Raw genomic sequence first — 25,524 nt, 5'->3', positions numbered from 1 at the left:
GCAGGTATAAGTTTGCTGTGTTCCAAGCAGAGTGAGGTTGGAGGTGACAGCAGCGTGGAGAAGGTGGTGGGTGGTAGAGATGACTTCAGAGAGCTGGGAGGACACAGGCTATGGGTTAAGAAAAGTTTGCATAACTTTCCCCAGGTTACAAAATTAGCATGTGAGGTCACCCTGCCTCTCCAGAGACATTAAGGGTACATTCAGGGGAGGGAATAAAACTCTTTGGAGTTTTATTTTTTTAATCAATATATCAAAGAGCTGAGCACCACACCTACAGAAGCTGTGAACTCAGGAAAATGCTCCCTTGCAAAGTATGTGGCCATTTTTAAACCGAAGACACCCAGTCTCTGTGCTCACTCCCACACTCAGTTTGCACCTGAGGTGAGGTTTGGAAATGCCATCTGCCCCAGGTGTAAATGAGGCGTGCTTCTCGGAGCAGGATAAGCCTGGCAGAAGTGGGGGCTCTGGAAAGTGGGGGTGCTGATAGAGGCCACTTGGAGCTGCTCCTGACAGGGTGGGTTGGCGGAATTCACAGAGGAAGTGGGAAAGCGAGAAGCAGTGCCCAGGGATGCAGAGAGGACTCCTTCCACACTGATAACCCAGGGTCCTAGGGCCAGCATGGAGCCAGCCCTGAGACGACATCCATAACAGACAGTGCTACACCCCACTAAACTGTCCATCAAAATGTGGAAGATGATGCCCTAACATCTGGACCCAGATGGAAATCTGTAGTTTTTACAAAAATTCATGTTGCAGTGTTCCCTTTGAAAAATGTCAGCATGGACTATGCATGCGTGCATACTAAATCGCTTCAGTTGTGTCCACCCCTTTGCAACCCTGTGGACCATAGCCCACCAGGCTCCTCTGTCCATGGGATTCTCCAGGCAAGAATACTGGAGTGGGTTTCTGTGCCCTCCTCCAGGGGATCTTCCCGATCCAGGGATAGAACCCGAGTCTCTTATGTCTCCTGCATTGGCAGGCACGTTCTTCATCACTAACGTCACCTGGGAAGCCCCAGCATGGACTATATTTCTAAAATCTCTCGAGCCTGAACACAACTAGAGAATAAAAAGATACTCCGGAGCTCACCTTGATAAAACTGATGATACACTTGACTTGAATCCCTAATTCCATGGGTAGACTGTCCCATACTCTAAGATTGCCTCACCTTCCAGAATCTAGTTCCCTAAGCCTTTAAACGCTCCCAGACAAAGGTTTCAATGTATCTTTGTGTTTTGCCTGTCCCCCACCCTCAACCACAACTTCACAGGCCCCAGGTGTGAGCTGCACGTGACTCCATGCAGAGGGTCTGGAGAGGCCTTGCTGTGCTGGGAGGCACAGGCAGTCAGGCTCTGCTGCTAGTCCTAGGGAGCCGCTTGTGGGGCAGAATCAAAACCAGTGATGCTCAGTGGGCCGGTGGGGAGAAGACACCTTGTCCTCAGGGCTTCAGACTCAGAGGGGTGGCGGCAACAGCCATGTCTCTGCGTCTCTCCTGGCCTCAAATCCCAGGACCCCCTCCCAGGCTAGGAGGTCCACGGAGTGTGTGTACAAGCGGCAGGGAGTGGCGCAGCGGGTCGCCTTCCCTCTGGGGTGGGCCGGGCCCGCAGCTTGTCCCTGCGCCCTGCAGGGTGTGCACACTGAAGCCCGCCTGTCCCGTCACAGTGCCGCCCGTGCCCCTGTTGCAGCTGGAGAAGTGCTGCACCCGCAACAACAGCGTCACGCTGGCCTGGAGGACGCCGCCCTTCACCCACAGCCCTGTGGACGGCTACATCCTGGAGCTAGACGACGGCGACGGGGGGCAGTTCCGGGTGAGGCCTGCTGCCTGCTGCGGGGGTGGGGGGCGAGGCTCGCACTGTCCCAGCCTCTGGGTCAGTTCGTGTGGCTGCCCCTAACTCTGATACCACTAACAGGGGCGTCAGCCCCAAGGACGCAGGACTGGTGGGCCTGGGCTCATGGGACGCACAGGGGGTTTCTCTACCGAGAGCTAGGTCTGGGCAGGCAGAGAAAGTTCAGGGTGGCTTTTCTGTGAAGACTGACGCAGGTCGGAGGCCAAGGCAGAGATCAGAAGAGAGGTCCCCCACACAGACCTGCTTCCCAGTTGACCCAGCAGTATCTAGTCAATGCCCTCCCACACATCCCCCCCCGAGCAGCCTCCTACTACCTCAGTGTTCCCACACAACTGCCCTGCCCCGTTCACTAATTAGCTCATCTGGCAAGGTGATCTGCACGGGAAGACACATCAAAAACGGTTGTAGGGTTTGGGTGATGATCTACGCTCAGGTCCCCAGTGATGAAATACATGGGGAGAGTAAAGACCCTTAGTGAGTCAGAAATGCATCTTCCAGCCTCACCCTGTGGTAGGAACCCTGACAGCTCCCCACCCTATCCCCCCAACAGAGCTCTACCGAGACGTCACAGTGGAGTTCAGACTCCTGTCCAGTAATCTGGCTGACAATGAACTCCAGGGAGCACAAACTCTGGCTCTTCTTAGAGCTTCACCTTTCTGTCCCCAAGAGACTAAATAAAGACTCATTCTAACAAACCAGAGCAATCATAACAATTCTCATACTTCTCCTGGAACTGGTACCCATTCAAGGAATCTTATCGGAGTCAGTGTTCCTTTTGTTTCCCTCGACGGGATTTATGCCTGTGTCTTTTCATTTTTTTGTCTTGTGAATGCCAGAGTTGTAGTACTCCATGTGGAAAAATTGAGTCCCTGGGAATATGGGCTCTTTAGGGAAGAGAGAAGCTGAAGTCACATGGGTCAGGAAGAGCAGGTCATACACTGGGTCCTGAACCCCAGCCCTTCTGGTCATGCAAATGAGCGAGGAACTGACAGTTCCTTGACTAACCAGAAACCAGGAAGACAGTTTATGGTTTTGAAATGGGATGAAGGAGGATATTAAAAGAAGCCGCTAGTACTTCCCTGGTAGTCAGTGGTTAGGAATCTGCAGGGGACACGGGTTTGATCCCTGGTTGGGAAACTAGATCCCATGTGCTGAGGAGCAGCTAAGCCCGTGAGCCACAACTATAAGATCCCATGTGCCACAAACAACACCCAGTGAAACCAAATAAATAAGTAAATAAATATTTACCAAAAAAGAAGGCACAGAGCTCAGTGGCTTCTCCCCTTTGAGACGTGACCATTAATAGAAGCTGGAGTCAAGGGCTTGAGTTTCTGAGGGACAGTGCGTCATGGTGGGAAAATTGTGGACTTAACGCAGACAGGCCTGGATTTGAACCCTGGCTTCTAAATGGATTGACTGTGATCTTGGGCCAGTTTCCTGCCCCCTCTGAGTGTCCTTGTGAGTAAAACATAAAAAATAATAGCAATGTCCCAGGGTTGTGTAAGGATTAAGATGCCTTATACAATAATAGCTGGCACACAGCTATTATTATCAATAACTCGAAAAACCAAATGAAGAATAACACCCCCAAGTAATCAGGCAGGAATAGTGTCTTATTCTATTTACTCAGGCTGTGCTGGGTCTTCCATTCTGCACGCTCTCGCTGGTTGCGGTGAGCAGAGGCCTCTCGCTGGTTGCGGTGAGCAGAGGCCTCTCGCTGGTTGCGGCGAGCAGAGGCCTCTCTCTGGCTGCGGTGAGCAGAGGCCTCTCGCTGGCTGTGGTGCACCGGCTCCCGCTGCAGTAGCTTCTCTTGCTGTGGATCACGCGCTCTGAGGCACATGGGCTCGGGAGCTGCAACACGTGGGCTCCAGAGCACAGGCTCAGCCATTGCAGCACGCAGGCTCAGCTGGTCCACGGCCTGTGGGGTCTTCCCAGACCAGTGGCCAGACTCGTGTTTCCTACACTGGCAGGCAGACTCTTCATCACTGAGCCTAAGGGAAGCCCAGGAATGATGTTTTATGTAAGGACAAAAGTGGGATGTAAGACACTGTATTTGGGGGCAGTTAACAGGACAAATTAAGTTTGAAGTAAATGTTCTAGAAAAGGACCTCCGGGGTCCGATGCAGAAATGCTCCACCCTCTGGAATCAAGATTGCCAGGAGAAATATCAATAACCTCAGATATGCAGATGACACCACCCTTATGGCAGAAAGTGAAGAGGAACTAAAAAGCCTCTTGATGAAAGTGAAAGAGGAGAGTGAAAAACTTGGCTTAAAGCTCAACATTCAGAAAACTAAGATCATAGCATCCGGTCCCATCACTTCATGGGAAATAGATGGGGAAACAGTGTCAGACTTTATTTTTTGGGGCTCCAAATTCACTGCAGATGGTGATTGCAGCCAGGAAATTAAGGACGCTTACTCCTTGGAAGGAAAGTTATGACCAACCAAAATAGCATATTCAAAAGCAGAGATTTACTTTGCCAACAAAGGTCCGTCTAGTCAAGGCTATGGTTTTTCCAGTAGTCATGTATGGATGTGAGAGTTGGACTGTGAAGAAAGCTGAGAGCCAAAGAATTGATGCTTTTGAACTGTGGTGTTGGAGAAGACTCTTGAGAGTCCCTTGGACTGCAAGAAGATCCAACTAGTCCATCCTAAAGGATATCAGTCCTGGGTGATCTTTGGAAGGACTGATGCTAAAGCTGAAAGTCCAGTACTTTGGCCACCTCATGCGAAGAGTTGACTCATTGGAAAAGACTGATGCTGGGAGGGATTGGGCGCAGGAGGAGAAGGGGAAGACAGAGGATGAGATGGCTGGATGGCATCTCTGACTCGATGGATGTGAGTCTGAGTGAACTCTGGGAGTTGGTGATGGACAGGGAGGCCTGGCGTGCTGCTATTCACAGGGTCACAAAGAGTCGGACATGACTGAATGACTGAACTGACTGGGAAACCAGGAGAAAAGCAGCTCCAGGAGGCCCAAGGAGTTGGAAGATGCCAGCTTCAGCGGTGGGAGAGGTGGGAGGAGGTGGAGTGGCTCTCTCACTCCGGAAGTGGCCAAATCAACTTGAACCACCTCTGCTTGACCACACCCTTCCTCCGTCTGCTTTTTCCCATCATGTGTGATGATGCTTCCTTTTCAAATACTGTTTATTTTGTCTACTTCGATGCTTAGCTCATGTTTTCCAGCTTAAATTCCCACTGAAAACCGACGATCTCCTCTTGCTCCAACCGTTTTGTGCACCCCCATCTTTGGGCTCCAGAGTCCTACCATGAGAACCGCCCTCTGAGGACGCAGGATGTTCTCAGGCAGCATCACAGCTACTGCACCCCATACCTTCACAGCAGAGGGATCCCATCAGCCACCAGTAAGGGTTTCTGTTCAACTCTGATGTGGCCTGAAACCCAGCCACCACTCATCCCAAATCTACTTATTAATATCACTCTTGCATAATGGAAATAAAAGCAAAAATAAACAAATGGGACCTAATTAAAGTTAAAAGCTTTGTCACAGTGAAGGAAACTATAAGCAAGGTGAAAAGACAGCCTTCAGAATGGGAGAAAATAATAGCAAACGAAACAACTGGCAAAGAATTAATCTCCAAAATATACAAGCAGCTCATGCAGCTCAATACCAGAAAAATAAATGACCCAATCTAAAAATGGACCGAAGAACTAAACAGACATTTCTCCAAAGAAGACATACAGATGGCTAACAAACACATGCAAAGATGCTCAACATCACTCATGATCAGAGAAATGCAAATCAAAACCACAATGAGGTGCCATCTCATGCCAGTCAGAATGGCTGCTATCAAAAAGTCTACAAACAATAAATGCTGGAGAGGGTGTGGAGAAAAGGAAAGCCTTTTACATTGTTGGTGGGAATGCAAACTAGTATAGCCACTATGGAGAATAGTGTGGAGATTCCTTTAAAAACTGGAAATAGAACTGCCATATGATCCAGCGATACCACTGCTGGGCATACACACTGAGGAAACCAGAATTGAAAGAGACACATGTACCCCAGTGTTCATCGCAACACTGCTTACAATAGATAGGATATGGAAGCAACCTAGATGTCCATTGGCAGATGAATGGATAAGAAAGTTGTGGTACATATACACAATGGAATATTACTCAGCTATTAAAAAGAATTCATTTGAGTCAGTTCTAATGAGGTGGATGAAACTGGAGCATATTCCATTCAGTTCAGCAGCTCAGTCACGTCCAACTCTTTGTGACCCCATGGACTGCAGGATGGCAGGCTTCCCTGTCCATCACCAACTCCCAGAGCTTACTCAAACTCATGTCCACTGAGTCAGTGATCCATCCAACCACCTCTGTCTCCTCCCACGTTCAATCTTTACCAGCAGCAGGGTCTTTCCAAATTAGTTCTTTGCATCATGTGGCCAAAGTATTGGAGTTTCACCTTCAGCATGAGTCCTTCCAATGAATATTCAGGACTGATATCCCTTAGGATGGACTGGTTGGATCTCCTTGCACTCCAAGGGACTCTCAAGAGTCTTCTCCAACACCACAGTTCAAAAGCATCAATTCTTTGGCACTCAGCTTTCTTTATAGTCCAACTCTTACATCCATACATGACTACTGGAAAAACCATAGCTTTGGCTAGTCGGACTTTTGTCTGCAAAGTAATACTTCTGCTTTTTAAATATGCTATCTAGGATGATCATAACTTTTCTTCCAAGGAGTAAGCGTCTTTTAATTTCATGGCTGCAGTCACCATCTGCAGTGATTTTGGAGCCCAAAAAAATAAAGTCTGACACTGTTTCCACTGTTTCCCCATCTATTTCCCATGAAGTGATGGGACCAGATGCCATGATCTTCGTTTTCTGAATGTTGAGCTTTAAGCCAACTTTTTCACTCTCCTCTTTCACTTTCATCAAGAGGCTTCTTAGTTCTTCTTCACTTTCTGCCATAAGGGTGGTGTCATCTGTATATCTGAGGTTATTGATATTTCTCCTGATAATCTTGATTCCAGCTTGTTCTTTATCCAGCCTAGCATTTCTCATGACGTACTCTGCGTATAAGTTAAATAAGCAGGGTGACAATATACAGCCTTGACGGTCTCTTTCCCAATTTGGAACCAGTCTGTTGTTCCATGTCCAGTTCTAACTGTTGCTTCCTGACCTGCATATAGGTTTCTCAAGAGGCAGATCAGGTGGTCTGGTATTCCCATCTCTTGAAGAATTTTCCACAGTTTGTTGTGATCCACACAGTCAAAGGCTTTGGCATAATCAATAAAGCAGAAGTAGAGTTTTTCCTAGAACTCTCTTGCCTTTTAGATGATCGAGCGGATGTTGGCAATTTGATCTCTGGTTCCTCTGCCTTTTCTAAATCCAGCTTGAACATCTGGAAGTTCACATATTGTTGAAGCCTGGCTTGGAGAATTTTGAGCATTACTTTACTAGCATGTCAGATGAGTGCAATTGTGCGGTAGTTTGAGCATTCTTTGGCATTGCCTTTCTTTGAGATTGGAATGAAAACTGATCTTTTCCAGTGCTATGGCCACTGCTGAGTTTTCCAAATTTGCTGGCATATTGAGTGCAGCACTTTCACAGCATCATCTTTCAGGATTTGAAATAGCTCAACTGGGATTCCATCACCTCCACTAGCTTTGTTTGTAGTGATGCTTCCTAAAGCCCACTTGACTTCACATTCCAGGACGTCTGGTTCTAGGTGAGTGATCACACCATTGTCGTAATCTGTGTCATAAAGATCTTCTTTGTATAGTTCTGTGTACTCTTGCTACCTCTTCTTAATATCATCTGCTTCTGTTAGGTCCACACCATTTCTGTCCTTTATTGAGCCCATCTTTGCATGAAATGTTCCCTTGGTATCTCTAATTTTCTTGAAGAGATCTCTAGTCTTTCCCATTCTATTGTTTTCCTCTATTTCTCTGTACTGACCACTGAGGAAGGTTTTCTTATCTCTCCTTGTATTCAGATGGGTATATCTTTCCTTTTCTCCTTTGCATTTTGTTTCTCTTCTTTTATAGCTATTTGTAAGGCCTCCTCAGAAAACCATTTTGCCTTTTTACATTTCTTTTTCTTGGGGATGGTCTTGATCACTGCCTCCTGTACAATGTCATGAAACTCCATCCATAGTTCTTCAGGCACTCTGTCTATCAGACCTAATCCCTTGAATCTATTTGTCACTTCCACTGTATAATCGTAAGGAATTTGATTTAGGTCATACCTGAATGGTCTAGTGGTTTTCCCAACTTTTTTCAATTTCAGTCTGAATTTGGCAATAAGGAGTTCATGATCTGAGCCACAGTCAGTTCCTGGTCTTCTTTTTGCTGACTGTATAGAGCTTCTCCATCGTTGGCTGCAAAGAATATAATCAATCTGATTTTGCTGTTGACCATCTGGTGATGTCCATGTGTAGAGTCATCTCTAGTGTTGTTGGAAGAAAGTGTTTGCTATGACCAGTGTGTTCTCTTGGCAAAATTCTATTAGCCTTTGCCCTGCTTCATTCTGTACTTCAAGGCCAAATTTGCCTTTTACTCCAGGTATTTCTTGACTTCCTACTTTTGCATTCCAGTCCCCTATAATGAAAAGGATATCTTTTCTGGGTGTTAGTTCTAGAAGGTCTTGTAGGTCTTCAAAGAATTGTTCAACTCCAGCTTCTTCAGCATTACTGGTTGTTGCTTATTATACAGCATGAAATAAGTTAGAAAGAGAAATACCATATACCCTTATGGCAGAAAGTGAAGAAGAACTAAAGAGCCTCTTCATCAAAGTGAAAGAAGAGAGTGAAAAATTTGGCTTAAAATTCAACATTCAGAAAACTAAGATGATGGCACCTGGTCCCATCACTTCATTGCAAATAGATGAAACAGTGGAAACACTGACAGACTTTATTTTGGGGGGATCCAAAATCAATGTAGATGGTGACTGCAGCCATGAAATTAAAAGTCATTTGTTCCTTGGAAGAAAAGTTATGACCAACCTAGACAGCTTATTAAAAAGCAGAAGCACTACTTTGTCAACAAAGGTCCGTTTAGTCAAGGCTATGGTCTTTCCAGTGGTCATGTATGGACGTGAGAGTTGGACTATAAAGAAAGCTGAGCGCCGAAGAATTGATACTTTTGAACTGTGTTGTTGGAGAAGACTGTTGAGAGTCCCTTGGACTTCAAGGAGATCCAACCAGTCCATCCTAAAGGAGATCAGTCCTGGGTGTTCTTTGGAAGGACTGATGCTGAAGCTGAAACTCAAATACTTTGGCCACCTGATAGGAAGAGCTGACTCATTTGGAAAGACCCTGATGCTGGGAAAGATTGAAGATGGGAGGAGAAGGGGACAACAGAGGATAAGATGGCTGGATGGCATCACTGACTTAATGGACGTGAGTTTGAGTAAACTCTGGGAGTTGGTGATGGACAGGGAGGCCTGGTGTGCTGCAATCCATGGGGTCTCAAAGAGTCAGACATGACTGAGTGACTGAACTGAACTAAGTGCATATATATAGGGTTTAGAAAGATGGTAATGATAACCCTGTATGCAAGACAGCAAAAGAGAAACAGATATAAAGAACAGACTTTTGCAATCTGTGGAAGACAAGGGTGGGATGATTTGGGAGAATAGCACTGAAGCATGTATATTACCATATATGAAATAGATGTCCAGTCCAAGTTTGATGCATGAAACAGGGCACTCAAAGCTGGCGCACTGGGACAACCCAAAGGGATGGAATGGGGAGGGAGGCGGGAGGGGGGTTCAGGACAGGGAGACACACGTACACCCATGGCTGTACTTGTCAGTGTATGGCAAAAACCACAATAGTGTAGAGTAATTAGCCTCCAATTAATATTAATTTAAAAAATAGCACTCTTGGGATGATAGCACTTTTGATGCAACATGTGACTAAGAGAAATTTTCCACATAACAGGGGCACCTGATGAGTGGTCTGTGTCTCTTCCAGGAGGTGTATGTTGGCAAGGAGACCCTGTGCACCATCGACGGCCTTCACTTCAACAGCACATACAACGCCAGGGTCAAGGCTTTCAACTCCTCCGGCGTTGGGCCCTACAGTAAGACTGTGGTCCTGCAGACATCCGACGGTGAGCACTGGGGTGTCTCAGGGGAAACAGATTCAGGCCCAGCCCACATATCAGATGCACAGACAGATGGGCAGGGAAAATCTGACAGTTGCTAGTGAGGGAGGCATTGGGGGTAAAGGAAAGAGGTGGCAGCTGGGTGAGTCCATCTCCTCCAGCCCTGCCCCGACCCGCTTTCCTTGCTCCCTGCCCTCCCATCACAAAGGAAGGAGACATTTCTTCACCCTACTCTCTGGATCTGGAAAGTGAGATTAGCGGTTGAGAGGCACAGGGAGATGACACTCTCTGTGTAGCCTCACTTCCAAGGGGCCTAGAGTGGCGGGATGTCCCAGAGAAAAGAAGGCAGGAGGCTGCCAGGAGGAACTTGCCCCTCGAGCACCCCGTACAGGAGCTCGGATCCGAGTGCTGCAGACCTTGCTGTGTCCTTTCAGGATGCAGGCAATCACAGCACATCCACACTCCACTGGGTTTGATCACGTGAACCCTAAGCGTCGAGGGGTGATGTAGGGTCTAGTCTGCTACATCGAACACGTACCTGTCGGGCCTCAGGGGTCCCTGGAGGGCACCAGCCCTGTGTTACTGTCAGCGTTTGTCCCAGGGCTTCCCTGATGCTCGGCGGGTAAAGAATCCACCTGCGCTGCAAGAGACACAAGAGAGGCAGGTTCAATCCCTGGGTCAGGAAGATTGCCTGGAGGAGGGCATGCCCGCTGCTGTAGTCTTGCCTGGAGAATCCCATGGACAGAGGAGGCTGGTGGGCTACAGTTCATATGGTCACAAAGAATCGGACATGACTGGGCAACTGGAACTTTCACTTATCCCAGCCCATCCTCTGGCTGCCCTGAGGAACACAGACAGCCTGAACCGCCCCCCAGGGACAGGCAGATGGTGCTGTCCCAGGGGTGGGCTTCCCAGCTGTGTGCCCCTAGAAGCCCTCACCTGCCAGTGGGCTGTGGGTGGAGAATAGAGCACGGAAGCTTTGGTGACCCCACTTCACCTCTCTGCCTCTCGAGTCTCTCTCCCAGGACACAGAGCTGGATGTATATCCTCACTCCTAATAGCGCCAAAAATGTGCGTGAGTGCTGTAGAAACCAAGATTCCATGAGAGCACGTAGATGGGGGCCTGGATGTCTGTGTACTCGGCCCAGCTGGGGTCATGGGATTCGGCACTTGGATGAACACAGAGGAGAGAGCATGAATGTGTATGTGCGTGCATGCGCGTGTGAACTGAGCAGGGAGGAACACTCAACGCCGTGTGCCCACTTCCTGAGAGATGCCAGTGAGTCTGTCTGCGAGCCAAGGTCAGAGGGTGCCGGCAAGCTCATCCCAGCTCTGCCCCTCTCACCCACCCCTTCCTTTCCAGTGGCCTGGTTCACGTTTGACCCCAACTCTGGGCACCGGGACATCATCTTGTCCAACGACAACCAGACAGCCACCTGCAGCAGCTACGACGACCGGGTGGTGCTGGGCACGGCGGCCTTCTCCAAGGGCGCGCACTACTGGGAGCTGCACGTGGACCGGTACGACAGCCACCCGGACCCCGCCTTTGGGGTGGCCAGGGCGAGCGTGGCCAAGGACATGATGCTGGGCAAGGACGACAAGGCCTGGGCCATGTACGTGGACAACAACCGCAGCTGGTTCATGCACGGCAACTCGCACACCAACAGGTGCGCGCCCCCGCCCGCCCCCGACGGGAGGCCTGGCGTCCGGGCCCTCCTGCCCTTCCCAAATGCATCAGGACGTGCTGGGGGGCAGTGTTCTTAACCACTTGGGTGTCCGGTTCCCAGGGAGACGTGACCGCTGGCCTGCAGGCCAGATGGGAGCATATGATGGAGTGTTGAGCTGGTGGGTGTGCAGGCCGCTCAGTGAGCCCCGAGGCCAGGCTCACCAGCCCTGGGCTCCAGTTCTCCTCCAGGCTCTGCTCCACTTTCTTCCACACCCCTGAGCCCAGCCTGAGTCACCACGGAACTCCCCACACACAACCGCAGGGCCTTGAAACAGGCAGGCAGCGAGTGCTGCGCCCTGGGGGCAGTCTCTGTGGCGGCTCTGACCCGGGCAGCTCCAGCACTGCCTTGCCCTGAGACTGGCTTGGGAGAGTGGGGTCACCAGGCCAGACTCGGGAAACTCGAATCCTGGAGGAGACCTGGCCCCAGTACTGGAGGGTTGTGGCCCTCCAAGCCATCTCCTCGCTGTCTCCTTCCCGGTCTGCTGAGGGCCGTCACCCCTGCTGGGAGAGGCAAGAGGCCCCAAGGAACCAACTCCCCTGGACTGCAGCGCTGGGCCGGGTCAACTCCAGGGGCTCTCAGAGCTCCAGGCCCACCTCAGTGCTCCTGCAGATGGCCCCAGGAGTCCTGGCCTGGGACAGAGACTTGCTGGAGGGTCCCCCGGGGCTGAAGGCAGATGGGACCCCTACCGTCGGCCTTTTCAGCAGCTGTGACCCCCTATTCACAGGCCTGGGGTGACAGCAGGCAGCTCCTCTCCAGGGGCTGGGCAGCCTGGCCCTGCGCCTGCCTGGCCGTCTGCTCACAGGCCACCTGGGGACCGGGTCCAGGCCCAGCAGCGCCCTGTCTGCTTGCTCAGGCCGAGCGGCAGCCTAGATACCCGGGGGTGAGAGTGACAAGAGGAGCATCTATTAAGCCTGCTCTGGGCTGTGGGAAGCACCTGGCTCAGGGGATTTCGTTTGGGCCTCAGGAAAGTTCAATTGTTATCACCATTTGGCAGATTATGAGATCAGGGCTTGAGGTTAATGTCCAAGTCTTGGGGCTAATTACACATGGTGTCAGGGTTTACCTCAGGACCCAGGCTCCAGTTCTGGGGGAAGGGTGGAGAGGGGACTGGGCTGGGCCAGGAGACCCGGGGGAGGCGCTGGCGGGCCTCCTTCCTGTGCCGCGGGCAGCTCCTTAGCGCCACCCGTTGGTCAGTGTCTGAACAGCGCCACAGGCCCAGTGGCAAGCCCCACTCCCCAGCAGTGCTCCGCCGCGGGTCCTGCGCTGCCCGCTGACAACGCCCACCCAGCACTCCTGACCAGCTCTCCAGCTGACCAGCTCGTTCCCCATCAGGAAAGGACAAAAATGGTTTTCTGATCAGAGCAGAGCCGCCTGTGTCAAGGCGGACCTCCACCTCAGCTAAGGGAGGAGAGAGTCTAAAGGACTCGGCCCGCCCACCCCCAGGAAGGAGACAGGTGAGGGTGATGCCCACCCAGAGACTCGCCCCACCCAGTGGGTGCGAATCCAAACCACCATGAGATGGAGAGTCACAACACGCACCACGAGGGCCCCGATTTTAGCCCTTTGCTCTAACAGCGGGTTCAGGGGGATGACCAGCTCCCTGCTCCACTGGGGGCACCGTGTTTCCAGGCAAGGGGGTCCCCAGCAGCCTTCAGCTGAACGTCCTGTCCTCACCTCCACCCCGGCTTCTCTCCCCAGGACGGAAGGCGGTGTGTGCAAAGGGGCCACCGTGGGCGTGCTGCTGGACCTGAATAAGCACACTCTGACCTTCTTCATCAATGGGCAGCAGCAGGGCCCCACGGCCTTCAGCCACGTGGACGGGGTCTTCATGCCAGCCCTCAGCCTCAACCGCAACGTTCAGGTACCACGCACCTTCCGGGCCAGGGCCCCCTGCTGGCCCCCACCCCCGCTGCCCGTGGGCCTCCAAGGTGTGCCGGACAAAGAGGGCTCTAAAGAAGCCGATGGCATGCTGCCCGGCCAGGAGCTTACCTACTGCCCACCCAGGCCTCACCTGGAGACAGTCTCCTCTGGCGTGATGAATCCTTACTTGGCCCCTTGAAAGCAGCAGAAGCTCTAAGATGGCTGTTTGTGCACAAGCAGGGGGACAGAGGGGCAGCGAGGGTGCAGGAGGTGGGCAAGTCCTGACGACATGCTCTGGGAAAGCTGCCAGGCCAGAAAGTCGGTGCCTCCTGTCCTGCAGGGCCCTGGTGGCCAGGTGTGTGCTGGGGCTCATGTGGCTTTCCTCCAAGAGGAGGGAGAGTTGGGGAGAGACCACGCCTAAGGATTTACCCCCATCCCACCCCTGCCTCTCTGGTTCCCTCAGAAAGCCAGCATCCTCCCAGGGCCGAGTCCAGTCCTGGGGGGCTACCTGCTCAGCAGCCCCATGAGGGTGTGAAGGACAGAGAGGAGCGTGGAGGGAAGCGCGGGTAGTGTGCCAGGCTTTGATTCCCACACACGGTTCCTCCCCTGGGAAGTATGGGGTTGGGGGCAAAGCTCTGTTTCAAGGTGTCCACTGACTCTGAGTATTATCCCTTATTGATTGATTTGTGGGGTGGCGCAGTGGTAAAGAATCCACCTGCCAATGCAGGAGATGTAGGTTCAATCCCTGGGTCAGGAAGATCCCCTGGAGAAGAAGAGAGCAGCCCACTCCAGTATTCTTGCCTGGAAGATCCCCTGGAGAAGAAGAGAGCAGCCCACTCCAGTATTCTTGCCTGGAGAATCCCCATGGTCAGAGGAGCCTGGCCGGCTATAGTCCATGGCGTCGCACAGAGTTAGACACAACAGAAGGAGCTTAGCATCCACTCGCGCACAAATCAATCAATGCATGTGTGTGCTCAGTCTCTGAGCTGTGTCTGATTCTTTGAGACTCTATGGGATATAGTCTGCCAGGGTCCTCTGTCCATGGGGATTCTCCAGGCAAGAATAGTGGAGTGGCTTGCCATGCCCTTCTCCAGGGGATCTTCCCAGTCCAGGGATCGAACCCATATCTCTTATGTCTCCTGCACTGGCAGATGGGTTCTTTACAACTAGTGCCACCTGGGAAGCTCTTGATTGATTTGTACCTCCACTCATTTGCAAAAGAGCTCTGAGACAGCCTGAAGTATGGGCTGTTCTTACACAGGGTTAAGAAAACAAATGTAGGAAAGGAAAGAGGCCATGGAAAGAAAGCAGAAACAAATATAAACCCTGAGCCCAATTCCTCCTGCAGCAAAGAACCTCAGCCTTGCAGAGGCTCCTGGAGGCTGGGGCAGTGTGGGAACCAGGCAGTACGCAGTTCTCACTGTGAGGAAAGAGGCAAAGACCAGCTCCTCGGAGCAAGCTCCTGGGCCTGATGGTAGTGATGCCAAGCATGATAAATAGTAGATTCCACAACACAGAGAAGCCGGGCCACTGCCTGTGGTGATCCTGGAGCAGAGGGCAGGGCACGGCTGCTGAGCTGTGTGCGTTGAGGGCTCACGGGGCTGCTGTGCCCCTGATCACCACGTCTTCTTTTCCAGGTCACTCTGCACACGGGACTGGAAGTGCCAACAAACCTGGGGCGGCCAAAGCTGTCAGGCAACTAGCCTGACAGGTCCTGCTCTGCATGGCCGTACCTCACTGCACTCACATAACCCCTGAGGGAGCACAGCCACATCCTGGGTGCAACCCAGCAGCCACTGAGCATCTTAGATACCCGCTTTCTTTGAGGGACAGAGAATGTCTGCAGGCCATGCTCGCTGAGGCCACAGAGGGTGGTGAACATGGGTGCTTCCTGTCATTTCACCGGGCATTACAGACACGAAGAAGGACGTTTGTCAAGACAGCGAGGAAGTATTTGGGATTTCGTTTGGTTTCCTGCCTTCTGTTTTCAATGCTTGTCTTTTGCAGGGGGCAGGGAGGTGGGGAAGGGGAGGGCAGACCCTGTGACGAGCATCCTGAGAGCAGGAGTCGGGGGACACTCGGAAATCCTGTATCCTTGGTGTCAAGTCTTTGCTGGATGCACCACTTCAGAGAACAAAGGGTGCCAGCTCCCATCTCTGCCAGGAAGTGTCATCCTTTAGGTTTTCAGTTGGCATATCCAGTGTGTTACGCCACTTGCAGAAGAGGATGCGCAGAGAGGGCCATTATTCATCTTGCTCTTTGCCGCTCCCGTGGAACTGTTGAGAACTTTTTGTTTCCTTAGGTCCTTCATTAATCAACCAGTCTCTCTCCCCTCCACACCCCCTCACACACACGTGCGCACACACACACCAGTCTCCTAAAATTCATTCACTCGGTTCTTAAACACAAAACCCTAGAATCTGAATCACTGTGTGCTGAGTCTCCACCTGGTGATGGCTTTTTTTCGGGAGCTGGCTCCCCCAGAAGTTAGCTGCAAACCCGAGTTACTCTTCTGAGCTGCGAGGCCCTCAGATTCCTGAGCCGTGAGGCCCTGGGAAACCTCTTATACCCAGTCCAGCTTCACTCTGAGACCATCCACGGCCACCGTGACAGCATCGTGAGAACAGGGAGTGGCCCGATGGCAGGGGAGGCTGTGCCCTGGGGGCGGGCAGGACTCTGCAGGAGGCAGGAAACAGTGGATGCTGCCGTGTTGCTGGCCCCCACCGTCCCTCCGCGTGAGGGGTCCACATGGCCGCGCTGGGCTCCAGTGAGCCCACCCCTCCCTGCTGGGAACGCTAACCTTCTCCCCGGAGTCCGCCTCTCGAAAAAAGCCTGCTCCGGGGTCTGAGCCCAGCTGCGCCCCTCTGCTCTCCTCCCAGCCTCTTCTTCCTTGTTGCCTGCCACCTCCCTATCCAACTGGTAGGAAGCCTTTCTCTCTCCTTTTTAAAAGAATATATTTTATCAAGCATTATTTTTGAGGTTGAGGAGTAACTTGTCTATTTGCTGGCTTGGATTTTTATAAAACTTAGCCCATAAACCGGCACTGACTGTGTCTACTTGGTCCTACCTGCTCGTCTAGACGCTGCACTTGCTTTCCAAGTCAGCCCGGCCAGCGCTGTGCAGATCCGACTAGCCTCTATTCAGCAGATGCGACAATCCTACCTCAAGCCCCTGCTCCCAGATGAAGACTGCCGGCCCAACTGTGCCCACCAAGGTGGCCAGGGAGACTGGCCGCCCACGTCTGCAGGAGCCTCCTGGTGCTGTCTAAGCCCCTGCTGCCCAGGTCCCGGCAGCCACCCACTCAGTTGAGGTCCAGCCTCCTCCTTTCCATCCAGCAGGTGGTTCCCAGGGCACACGGAGGGGCTCCGCACCCCGCAGAGCTCCAGCCAGAGCCCGGCAGGTGACGTGCATGGCATCCGCATCCTCGCAGCTGCCTGTCTCTTCTCCGCCCCCAGCATCCTTTCATCTCACTCCGGTGTCATGGCTCTGGGGGACTCCACGTGGAGGGTGGGGAAAGTTCTTGAAGCCTGGAGGCCCCAGAGGAGCCCCTGCCTTCCCGGGGCAGGAAGCCGAGGCTAGCAGGTCCAGAAGCATCGGGATTGGGAATGTCTTTGGGGAAAGACGAGCCCAGTGAGCCGGGAGTGAGGTGTGGCTGGGAAGGCGGCCACAGACGGCCTGGCGGAAGTGGCTCCTTTCAGTGGAGTCTGGGTGAGAGGCTGGGAGCTCCCAGGATCATCGAAGCTGGGTAACTCTGCAACCCAGGCTCTGCGTCTTTGGGGAGGAGCTCCTTCGGATCAGCCTGCACTTGGCGGCACCCTTGGGAGAGCAGTATCTGGGTCAGAGGGAGATGGGCAAGGGAGGAGGAAGGCCTCCTGAGGAATAACATGGCTTCCTTCCCACCAGCAGCAGCAGCGGCCCCAAGGCCCTGAGTGCAGGAGCAGGCGAGTACCTGCCTTTCCCGGCTCCTCCAGGGCCAGAAGCAATACAGCTGAAACCGAGCACCGCGTCAGGTGGTCCAACAGCCACTCTCCTGTCCTCAGCACAAAACAACTTCTAGGAGCAAGAATGGACCACCGGGAGAAGGCAGGTCCACGTGTTCTTGAGGCACCAACAGAATGAAGGAGGGACTCAACAACAACTCATGGTTCGTGTTATGCTCTCAAGCCTGGGGTTCAGAGCTACTGCAGGGGTTCTCAGCTGCTACTGAATTCCCTGTTCCTTTACAATGTGGTGTCATCTCTGTACATAAGGTGGTATGAAGATGATGCTTTGGTTGAAGGATAACTTGGTGTTTGTCTATTGAGCAGTTTCAGTGAGAAAGGAATTCAAATTAATTTAAGATGTCAAGTTCCATTTCATTGTAAATAGTGCCCCAGCCACATAGATCTGCAGTTTGTTCTTTGCTAGTGAGCAGGTTTCGTCAAAGTGTATGCCTTTCCTTTTAGAATTAATCTCTTTAAAAATTATCCAATAGCATCTCACTGCGTAGCACCCAAGCTCCTAATTCAAAGCAAGGTAAGACATTACACACAGCCGCTTTTCCTGCTCTGTCCTATTTGGGAAAATAACAATCCCACCTGCTGCACAGAGTAAGTAACCAACCTGAAACCCATCAAACTGTACACAATCTGGGATGAGTCTTCAGCACTATACGGACTCTGTAGTTTCGACAGTGCCCTCAGGCACCCCATGGCCCCCTGCCCCTCTGGTGCCCCTGCCCTCTGCCTACCAGAGCATTCTCAGGAAGGGACCAGGATGCAGGAGTCATGTGTACTTCTTCCAGGGATATTTGCATCCAAGCCTTAGTTGAAAGGCTTGGTCCCCTGGGAAGGTGCATTTCAGAACAGGTGAGTAGGTTGCTTACAGATGAAGCTGCTGCCGGCTGTGAGGTATCGTATCCACATACAAGCCCCAAAGCACTCAGCATGTCAACACTGAGAAACTATTGCAAGGCTGTGGGTGATGCCAGGAGTTCTGTCTCAGCACTATTGACATCTGGCACAGCGGGGGCCTGTCCTGTGCACCACAGGATGTTTAGAAGCATCCTTCACCTCCCCTCAGTAGATGCCAGTAGTGCCGCAAGTTAGTTGTGACACCTACAAGTGTCTACAGGACTTCCCTGGTGATCCAGTGGTTAAGAATTCACCTGCCAATGCAGGGGACATGGGTTCAATCCCTGGTCTGGGAAGATCCCACATGCTGCAGGGAAACTAAGCCCAAGAAGCCTACACACCCTAGAACCCATGCTCTCCAACAAGAGAAGCCAGCATAGTGGGAAGTCTGCACACTACAGCTAGAGAGTGGTCCTCACGTGCTACAATCAGAGGAAGCTCGCACACAGCAACAAAGACCCAGTGCAGCCAAAAATAAACAATAAAATATATTTAAAAAAAACCAATTGAAAGAAAAAAAAAAGCTTTAAAAGGATCTACAGACGTTGCCAAGTATGCCCAGGGGACTCCCTGGCTGAGAACCACTGGGTTATGCTAGCAGCTGGTCATGGGTCGATATGCAGAGTGGTGTGTGGGGCGTCCATGCTGTGGTCCCCAGAAATCCTGAACCACAAACCTGTGGGCTTCATCCTAACACTCATGACCAGGCCTTCCCAAGTCTGCAGTGTCCTGCCAGAAGGGACAGGGCAGGAAAACGGGGGAGCCTCTCAGCGAAGCCAGCCTGTCAGGTCTCACTTTGTAATCCTGAAGGGTCTCCAACCTACCACCATTCCCAGAAAGCAACACTCCGCATCCGCGTTCTTCCCGGCCCACTTCTGACTAGAAGCTGCAGGAACGTCTTAGTAGGTGTGTGGCCTTCAACTGGTCAAAATGTCAAATCAGGCATCATCAGGAAGCTACTCAAGGCCTATGCAAATCCTGGAAACCACAGTGTTTCTTTCTCAAGCAAGCCAGGAGCTCCTGGCTATTCATCGGTCACATTCATTGATCCACGGCTTGAACTTTAAATGGACTATAAAACAGAGAAGAGTGGATTTGGGGGAGAATGCCAGGCTCAGCCATCAGAAATGCCTCTCTTTCAACCCAATGTGGGTGGGGCCACACCTCCTCAGTCTCTCTGTGCCTCAGTCTCCCCACCTGGATGTGAGTGCGGTCACACTAACCTACCTCATCTGGTGTGTTGTGATGATCGTAGAGTAACGCTTTTCAAGAACAAAGTGGAGACTTGCATCTGCTGAGTCCAGGCCAATGGTTCACACTTGGAGGACAGAGCCTGCGCGATGACTTTCCTGAGCCTCGTCTGACATGTCTTCTGTCAGGAGCACATGTTGATTACACAGCTGCCTGGCCAGGAGTGCGTAAAACCAGATTCCCCTGAGCAGAGAGAGACAGGACAACCGCTCCTGTTCTCAGAACGGCCTGCTTCGATGGCACTGTGTGAAGCACTGCACGCAGGCTACGCATCTGCCTGCAGAAGCTGCCTTGAAACAAGGGAAGAGAGTGACCGCCTTCCTGCCTTCGTGGCTATCTTAGCTCTTTTAAGGGGACCTTCGGCTGACGATGTTTCTCCTGTTTTGAAAGATCTCCGCAGAAGGAACGGTTTTGAAAACCAACATCTAAGCATGAGAAGGCACACAACCGAGCTACCATCTGGAAGGCAGGTTGGCCTAAAAGGTGGAGGGCCTAGTGTCCCCATGGGCTGGGACTCATCTGCACTACCTGTTGGGGGGGGGGGGTTTCATCGGTTTCTTGATGAATGATGTTGACTTGAGTCAGAGTAGCTGGGAGCTGAGACTACAGGCAAGTCTCTAAGCCGGGAGGCATCGCTTTCTCTCAACGGGAGCAGAGGGCTGCCTGGCCTGGGTGCTGGGAGACCCAGGGAGCTCCTGGGCGCCACTGCCCAGACTAGGACCTCAGGAAGCCTCCAAGGAGAGGATCCAAGACAGGCTTCGGGTCTGGAAAAGTGACTGCTGGCAGCTGTGGACACAGGAGCGCAGTGGGTGTTTCCTGGGTGAGGCTGCAGCTGGGGAAGGGCCCTTCCAACTCCTCAGTGGTGACTGGACGTCCCAGGCCCCGGGGTTTTCTCAGCACCAAGGGGAAGTGCAGAGTGAGCAAAGCAGAAAATATTAAATGCATGATGTAGAATTGCTGCTCTCACACTCAGCTGTTGTATTAAGCATGAGAGATGTGTGTTTAACGTTGGCAAAGGAATTTTCAAAGTAGCAAAAAGCTTCGTGTCCTTGTTTTAGCTGTCGATGACGGAAGCTCCATCTTCCTGTCTTTCTTTACCCTGCTTTCCCCCTCCCCCGCTGCGCCCACTGTCTGTCGGGAGTTGCTGCCATAGGGTGGCAGCTCTTGGTCCTGTTGGTGTTCACATTCCACTGGAAACCTGGAGGGAGGTGGGGGGACGGTATGCAACTTTTTTCTAATTTTTGTATTGGTATCCCAAGCGTTTGTATTTTTTGAATTGCAAACACTGTGCTTTCTGGTCTTTGGGGGTTGGTTGGACTTTGTGTATCGCCTTTTGGAAAACTTGAGTTTTACCACAACCTTAAGCAGATTTGAAATAAATTCTTTTGACACTGCCAACAGATGGAAAACAATGTCCGATCTGTGCTTACTGCTCAGCAGCAAGGTCTGCCTCTCTTCAAAGTGGCCTAAGTGCCAGCTGGATGGGGAAGAGGCTGCAGTGGGGTGGGGCGGGGGCCCGGGGAGGCCCAAGGTCAATGTGCTTCTCGGCGTGTGCTCAGGAAATCATGAGGTGATTACATATGCTGTATGCTAAGTCGCTTCAGTCGGGTCCGACTTTGTGACTCCATGGACTGTAGCCCGCCAGGCTCCTGTCCATGGGATTCTCCAGGCAAGAATACTGGAGTGGGTTGCCATGCCCTCCTCCAGGGCATCTTCCTGACACAGGGATCGAACTCACTTCTGTCTCCTGCACTGGCAGGTGAGGTCTTTACCACTAGCACCACACGACTCTCAATTATAAGGTACCATCTCCAACAGTTCATGAAACTCATTTTTGCAAGTTAATTGGAAAGAGTTAACAAATGGCTGAGACAAATTCATGAATGAAAAGTTGATCATAGGCGGCAAGTGGAAGCTAACTAAGATTGGGGAAAATGTCCTAATCGGCCTGGGAGGATGAAGGAGACTGACCAGCCCCTTCACCCACAGGCTGAGCCTGGTGTGACTGAAAACTCACTCTCCTCAAGTTGTGCTTCCCAACAACAGCTGTCTCCCGTGCCCCACAGCCAGCGACCTGGTCAGTCTTCTATCACCTGCCGGACCACCGAGTGGTTTAGCCAGGTTTCGGGGCCAGTTGCGGACTCCAAGAGCAGGACATCCCTTAGAGGGAGCTCTTGGCATCCACACTAAGAGAAGGAAGCGGAATCTGGCCAAGGGAGACCCAGCAAAGGCCTCGGCCACTCAGCTCAGTCGCCCAGAGTTGGGACGTCAGTCATCACTGCCTGGGACGTTACAGGGGGCGGGCGTCCCTGAGAAGAGCTCACTGCTGAAGCAGGTACCTCAGCGCTCTTGGCAGAGGGTCTGGAGGGACACGGCAGGGCCCACCAGTCCACGCCATGCCACACACAGGTTTCCCCTCAAGTTGAGGGAGAGGCTCCTCCAGAGTCACAGAGAGGGAAGCTGAGATGAGGCAGGCTGGCTGGTCCTGGAGCTGCACAGACCGTCTGCCTGGACTCCGTCCACCCCGCCACCCCAGCATCCCTGATCCAGACTCCCATCCCCTGAGAGGCAGGGGCGGGGAAGACCTGAGCTTCAGGTTGCCAAGGCCCTTCTCAGTCCAGGGTTCCCGTGCTTGTCGATTTATCACCAACGCTGGGGACAGGGAGCACCAGAGACATCTGGGAACAGACTCCTCCTTGACCCCCGGGTGACTGTAGCCCTGCCTCCGCTTGCCGGTCAGGGTCAGTTACCTCCGCAAGCTGGTGCCCATTGTTGCCCGGGCAAGAGCCTTGGTTCAGTGAAACACAGCTGTGCTCTCTGCTTCCTTCTTTGTCCACAAGGCCAAGCACTGTGGGGTTGACTCAAGAATTCCCCAAGCGGTGCCTGGGATTAAGGGCAGGTGGTGGTAGTGTTGTATGGCGCCAGGACCAATCCACCCAGGTGTATCCATGATCAGGGAGACGTCCTGCGAAGGGGGAAGGGCGCTGCGTATGGAAGACATAGCAAGGAAGCACTTAGGCTCCCCCAGGCGTGGGCTCCTTCCACGGCAGCACTGTTCTCCACTGGCGCTTCTCTCTGCTGCTAGCCTTGCTGGAGGAAGCCTCATGAGCGGGGAAATAAGCAGCATGGTCTTACACGTGATCATCAGTCCTGACCATGCAGGCTTGCTTGTCGCCCTCAGACCTATTTCCAGCGCACCCAGTGGTTACATGGCTCCTCTGTATTTACCCCATAAATTAAAAGGTGAAACAAGAAACAAGGAAAGCAATTTACACTAGGAGCTTGCATGCTTTTCCAGAATTGACTAGCCTGGGACTCTGGTCAAGAGTTGGGCCAAGTGCTCAGTTATCTGAGCCACAAAGGCTCATGGGAGCTGGGGTGAGGTGGGACTGCTCGGTTTCCTGGCTCCCTGTCAGTAAGGAGTTAAACTGACCAGGTACCCACTCCAGTAGGTCATTTCCAGCTCCTCAGATTTTTCCCAGGGCTTTGTCATGTGTGGTGGGCTTCCCCAGTGGCTCAGACAGTAAAGCGTCCTCCTGTAACGCAGGAGACCCAGGTCAATCCCTGGGTCAGGAAGATCCCCTGGAGAAGGAAATGGCAACCCACTCCAGCACTCTTGCCTGGAAAATCCCATGGAAGGAGGAGCCTGGTGGGCTACAGTCCATGGGGTCGCAAAGAGTTGGACATGACTATTTCACACCTCCTTAAAAAAAAAATAAAAGAAAAAAAAACCACTTAAAAACTGCCAAGGACTTCACTGGTGGTCTTAGTGGTTAGGAATCCACCTGCCAATGGTTCCATCCCCGGTCCCGGAAGATCCCACACGCAGGAGAACAGCTAAGGCTGTACTCCACAACTACTGAGCCCATGCTCTGCAACAAGAAGCCACCGCAACCAAGAAACCCTTGCACCGCAACCAGAGAGTAGCCCACATGCAACAATGCAGGGACAGAGGACTCAGCCCAGCCAAAAACGAACTGAAATAAATCTGCCAAAATATAGACCCCAATGAATGCTGCCTTTCAAAATAAACCAGAAAAAAAATACTTCCAGTGTTTTAATAAAACATTTCCAATTTTGCTTCAAGTCAAAATATATTTTGAACAATGTAAATGCCTTCCAAGTCAATTTATGAGTCACTTAGGAGTTAGCCAGTGGTGAAAAGTACCCCTCTGTTTTCCCCAAAACTTTATTATTTATTAGGTTTAGATCTGAATTTTTGGACAGTGGGAAAAAAAAAAAATAACAGCCAAAAATGAAGACCTTTTTTTAAGTGTCACAAGCTTGAAGAAGTTCCAATACTTTCAATAAGGGCAATACTAGTTAAAAATATATGTATGGCTGTCCCAAGTTATGACTTTGAAGGAGATAACATTTGTCTAACTTATTGGTTGTGTGTTTAATAGTCATGTTCATTTTTATCAAAAAGTTGTGTTTCATTTATACAGCTTCTTACAAAGTAGATTTTATACACCTTAGGTAGGCTGAAAATTTAAACTGCTTTTCCCCCAAAACAACTGACAAATTATCACATTCTTAATTTTTTCATGATTAAACATGTTTAGAAATTAAAAAGCAATTTTAAGCTAATTATTAGCATCTACAAATCTGTAAAATTATGAAATATCTACATGTAAACACAAAAGGCACCAGTCAAAGTGAAACCTGGGTGAACCTCGCTGGGGAATATTAAACATTCTTCTCAATAATTTGACTTCACATTCACATTGCAGTTGGCCCAATGTGGTTATCATAAAAAAAACAGATACTTCAGCAGCTAGAAATTAATTATTTCTTTTCCTTAAGATAAAAAAGTCTGTAAAATACAAAATAAATAAGAATAATCTGGAAGTCTTGTAGGGGTCCAGTTTCAGTCCATTTGGCACTTTCCCATTTCTTTATTTTATAAAGTAATGTCATTTAGCCACTCTGGAAGAATTTATTTTCTTGATATCAATTTGGCTCAGAATCAATGTCCCATTTTTGAATTTTCCAACCTGTCCAATCCGTCCACTTGACAAAATACTTGGAGCAGACTTCTTTTTTGATTTCCTACATTTAAAGTAAGAGAAAATTAGTGTAATCAAGCTTTAAACAAATGATTCCAGCACCACAACCAGGCCACCTGGGTCTGCTCCTGTGAACTCTCAGCTCTTCCCAGGCATGGCCCCCGACCCAATGTAGTACCACCCTCCTTCCTGCGGTCCCTGAACTGCCTGCTGCCTCAGAGCCTTTCCACTGGTTTCTTCTACCCTGAATAATCTGCTACCAGGTCTTTCCAGATCTTCCTCTTTATTCAGTTCTCAAGACTCAAATGTGGCTTCCTTACAACAACACACCAGCCCAACCTCAGTGACATTGTCTCATAGTGTGTTAAACTTCAACCTCCTCACGAAGCCTGCCAGCTTCCCTGGTGGCTCAGATGGTAAAGAATCTGCTTGTAACTGGGTTCAATCCCTGGGTTGGGAAGATCCCCTGGAAGAGGGCATGGCAACCCACTCCAGTATTCTTGCCTGGAGAATCCCATGGACAGAAGAGTCTGGTGGACTACAGTCCACGGGGTCTGCAAAGAATCGACCCAGCTGAGAAACTAACACTTTCACGAAGCCTGCCGGGACCTGACAAGCCCTATGTATCTGTTTATAGGTTTTAATGTGTTTCCCGCCCTAAAATGTAAGCTCCTCCAGGGCAGAGACCCTCAATGTGCTCATGGCTGTACCCCCAACATCTATGTGCCCAGCACACAGCGGAAGACAGAGCACACAGCCAGAAACAACTGATCAGCTTCCAGCTGGAGACAAAAGCAGATTTTGAAACAGTAATTTCAGAAGAGAGAAAGAGGTGCTTAAATGAAGCTAAGAAATA

At 51.2% G+C, this 25,524-nt stretch overlaps 2 protein-coding genes across 2 annotated transcripts in view; one reads left to right on the top strand and one right to left on the bottom strand.

Moving 5' to 3' along the window:
• TRIM67 (tripartite motif containing 67) overlaps positions 1 to 15,219 on the top strand; it is a 56,134-nt gene extending 40,915 nt beyond the window's left edge. Inside the window, exons 6-10 of the mRNA XM_052640027.1 lie at positions 1,663 to 1,808; positions 9,797 to 9,935; positions 11,293 to 11,596; positions 13,355 to 13,517; positions 15,154 to 15,219. Coding sequence (XP_052495987.1) covers positions 1,663 to 1,808; positions 9,797 to 9,935; positions 11,293 to 11,596; positions 13,355 to 13,517; positions 15,154 to 15,219 — 818 coding nt within the window. The remainder of the gene's footprint in view (positions 1 to 1,662; positions 1,809 to 9,796; positions 9,936 to 11,292; positions 11,597 to 13,354; positions 13,518 to 15,153) is intronic.
• Positions 15,220 to 23,779: 8,560 nt separating this feature from the next.
• Positions 23,780 to 25,524, bottom strand: part of C5H1orf131 (chromosome 5 C1orf131 homolog) — a 32,499-nt gene continuing 30,754 nt past the window's right edge. The window contains exon 7 of the mRNA XM_052640896.1: positions 23,780 to 24,711. Coding sequence (XP_052496856.1) covers positions 24,576 to 24,711 — 136 coding nt within the window. The 3' untranslated portion in view covers positions 23,780 to 24,575. The remainder of the gene's footprint in view (positions 24,712 to 25,524) is intronic.

This window comes from Budorcas taxicolor, chromosome 5, assembly GCF_023091745.1.
Source record: "Budorcas taxicolor isolate Tak-1 chromosome 5, Takin1.1, whole genome shotgun sequence".
Taxonomy (NCBI): Eukaryota; Metazoa; Chordata; class Mammalia; order Artiodactyla; family Bovidae; genus Budorcas; species Budorcas taxicolor.
Note: the sequence above shows the minus strand (reverse complement) of the source record. Positions and strands in the feature narration are given on the sequence as shown.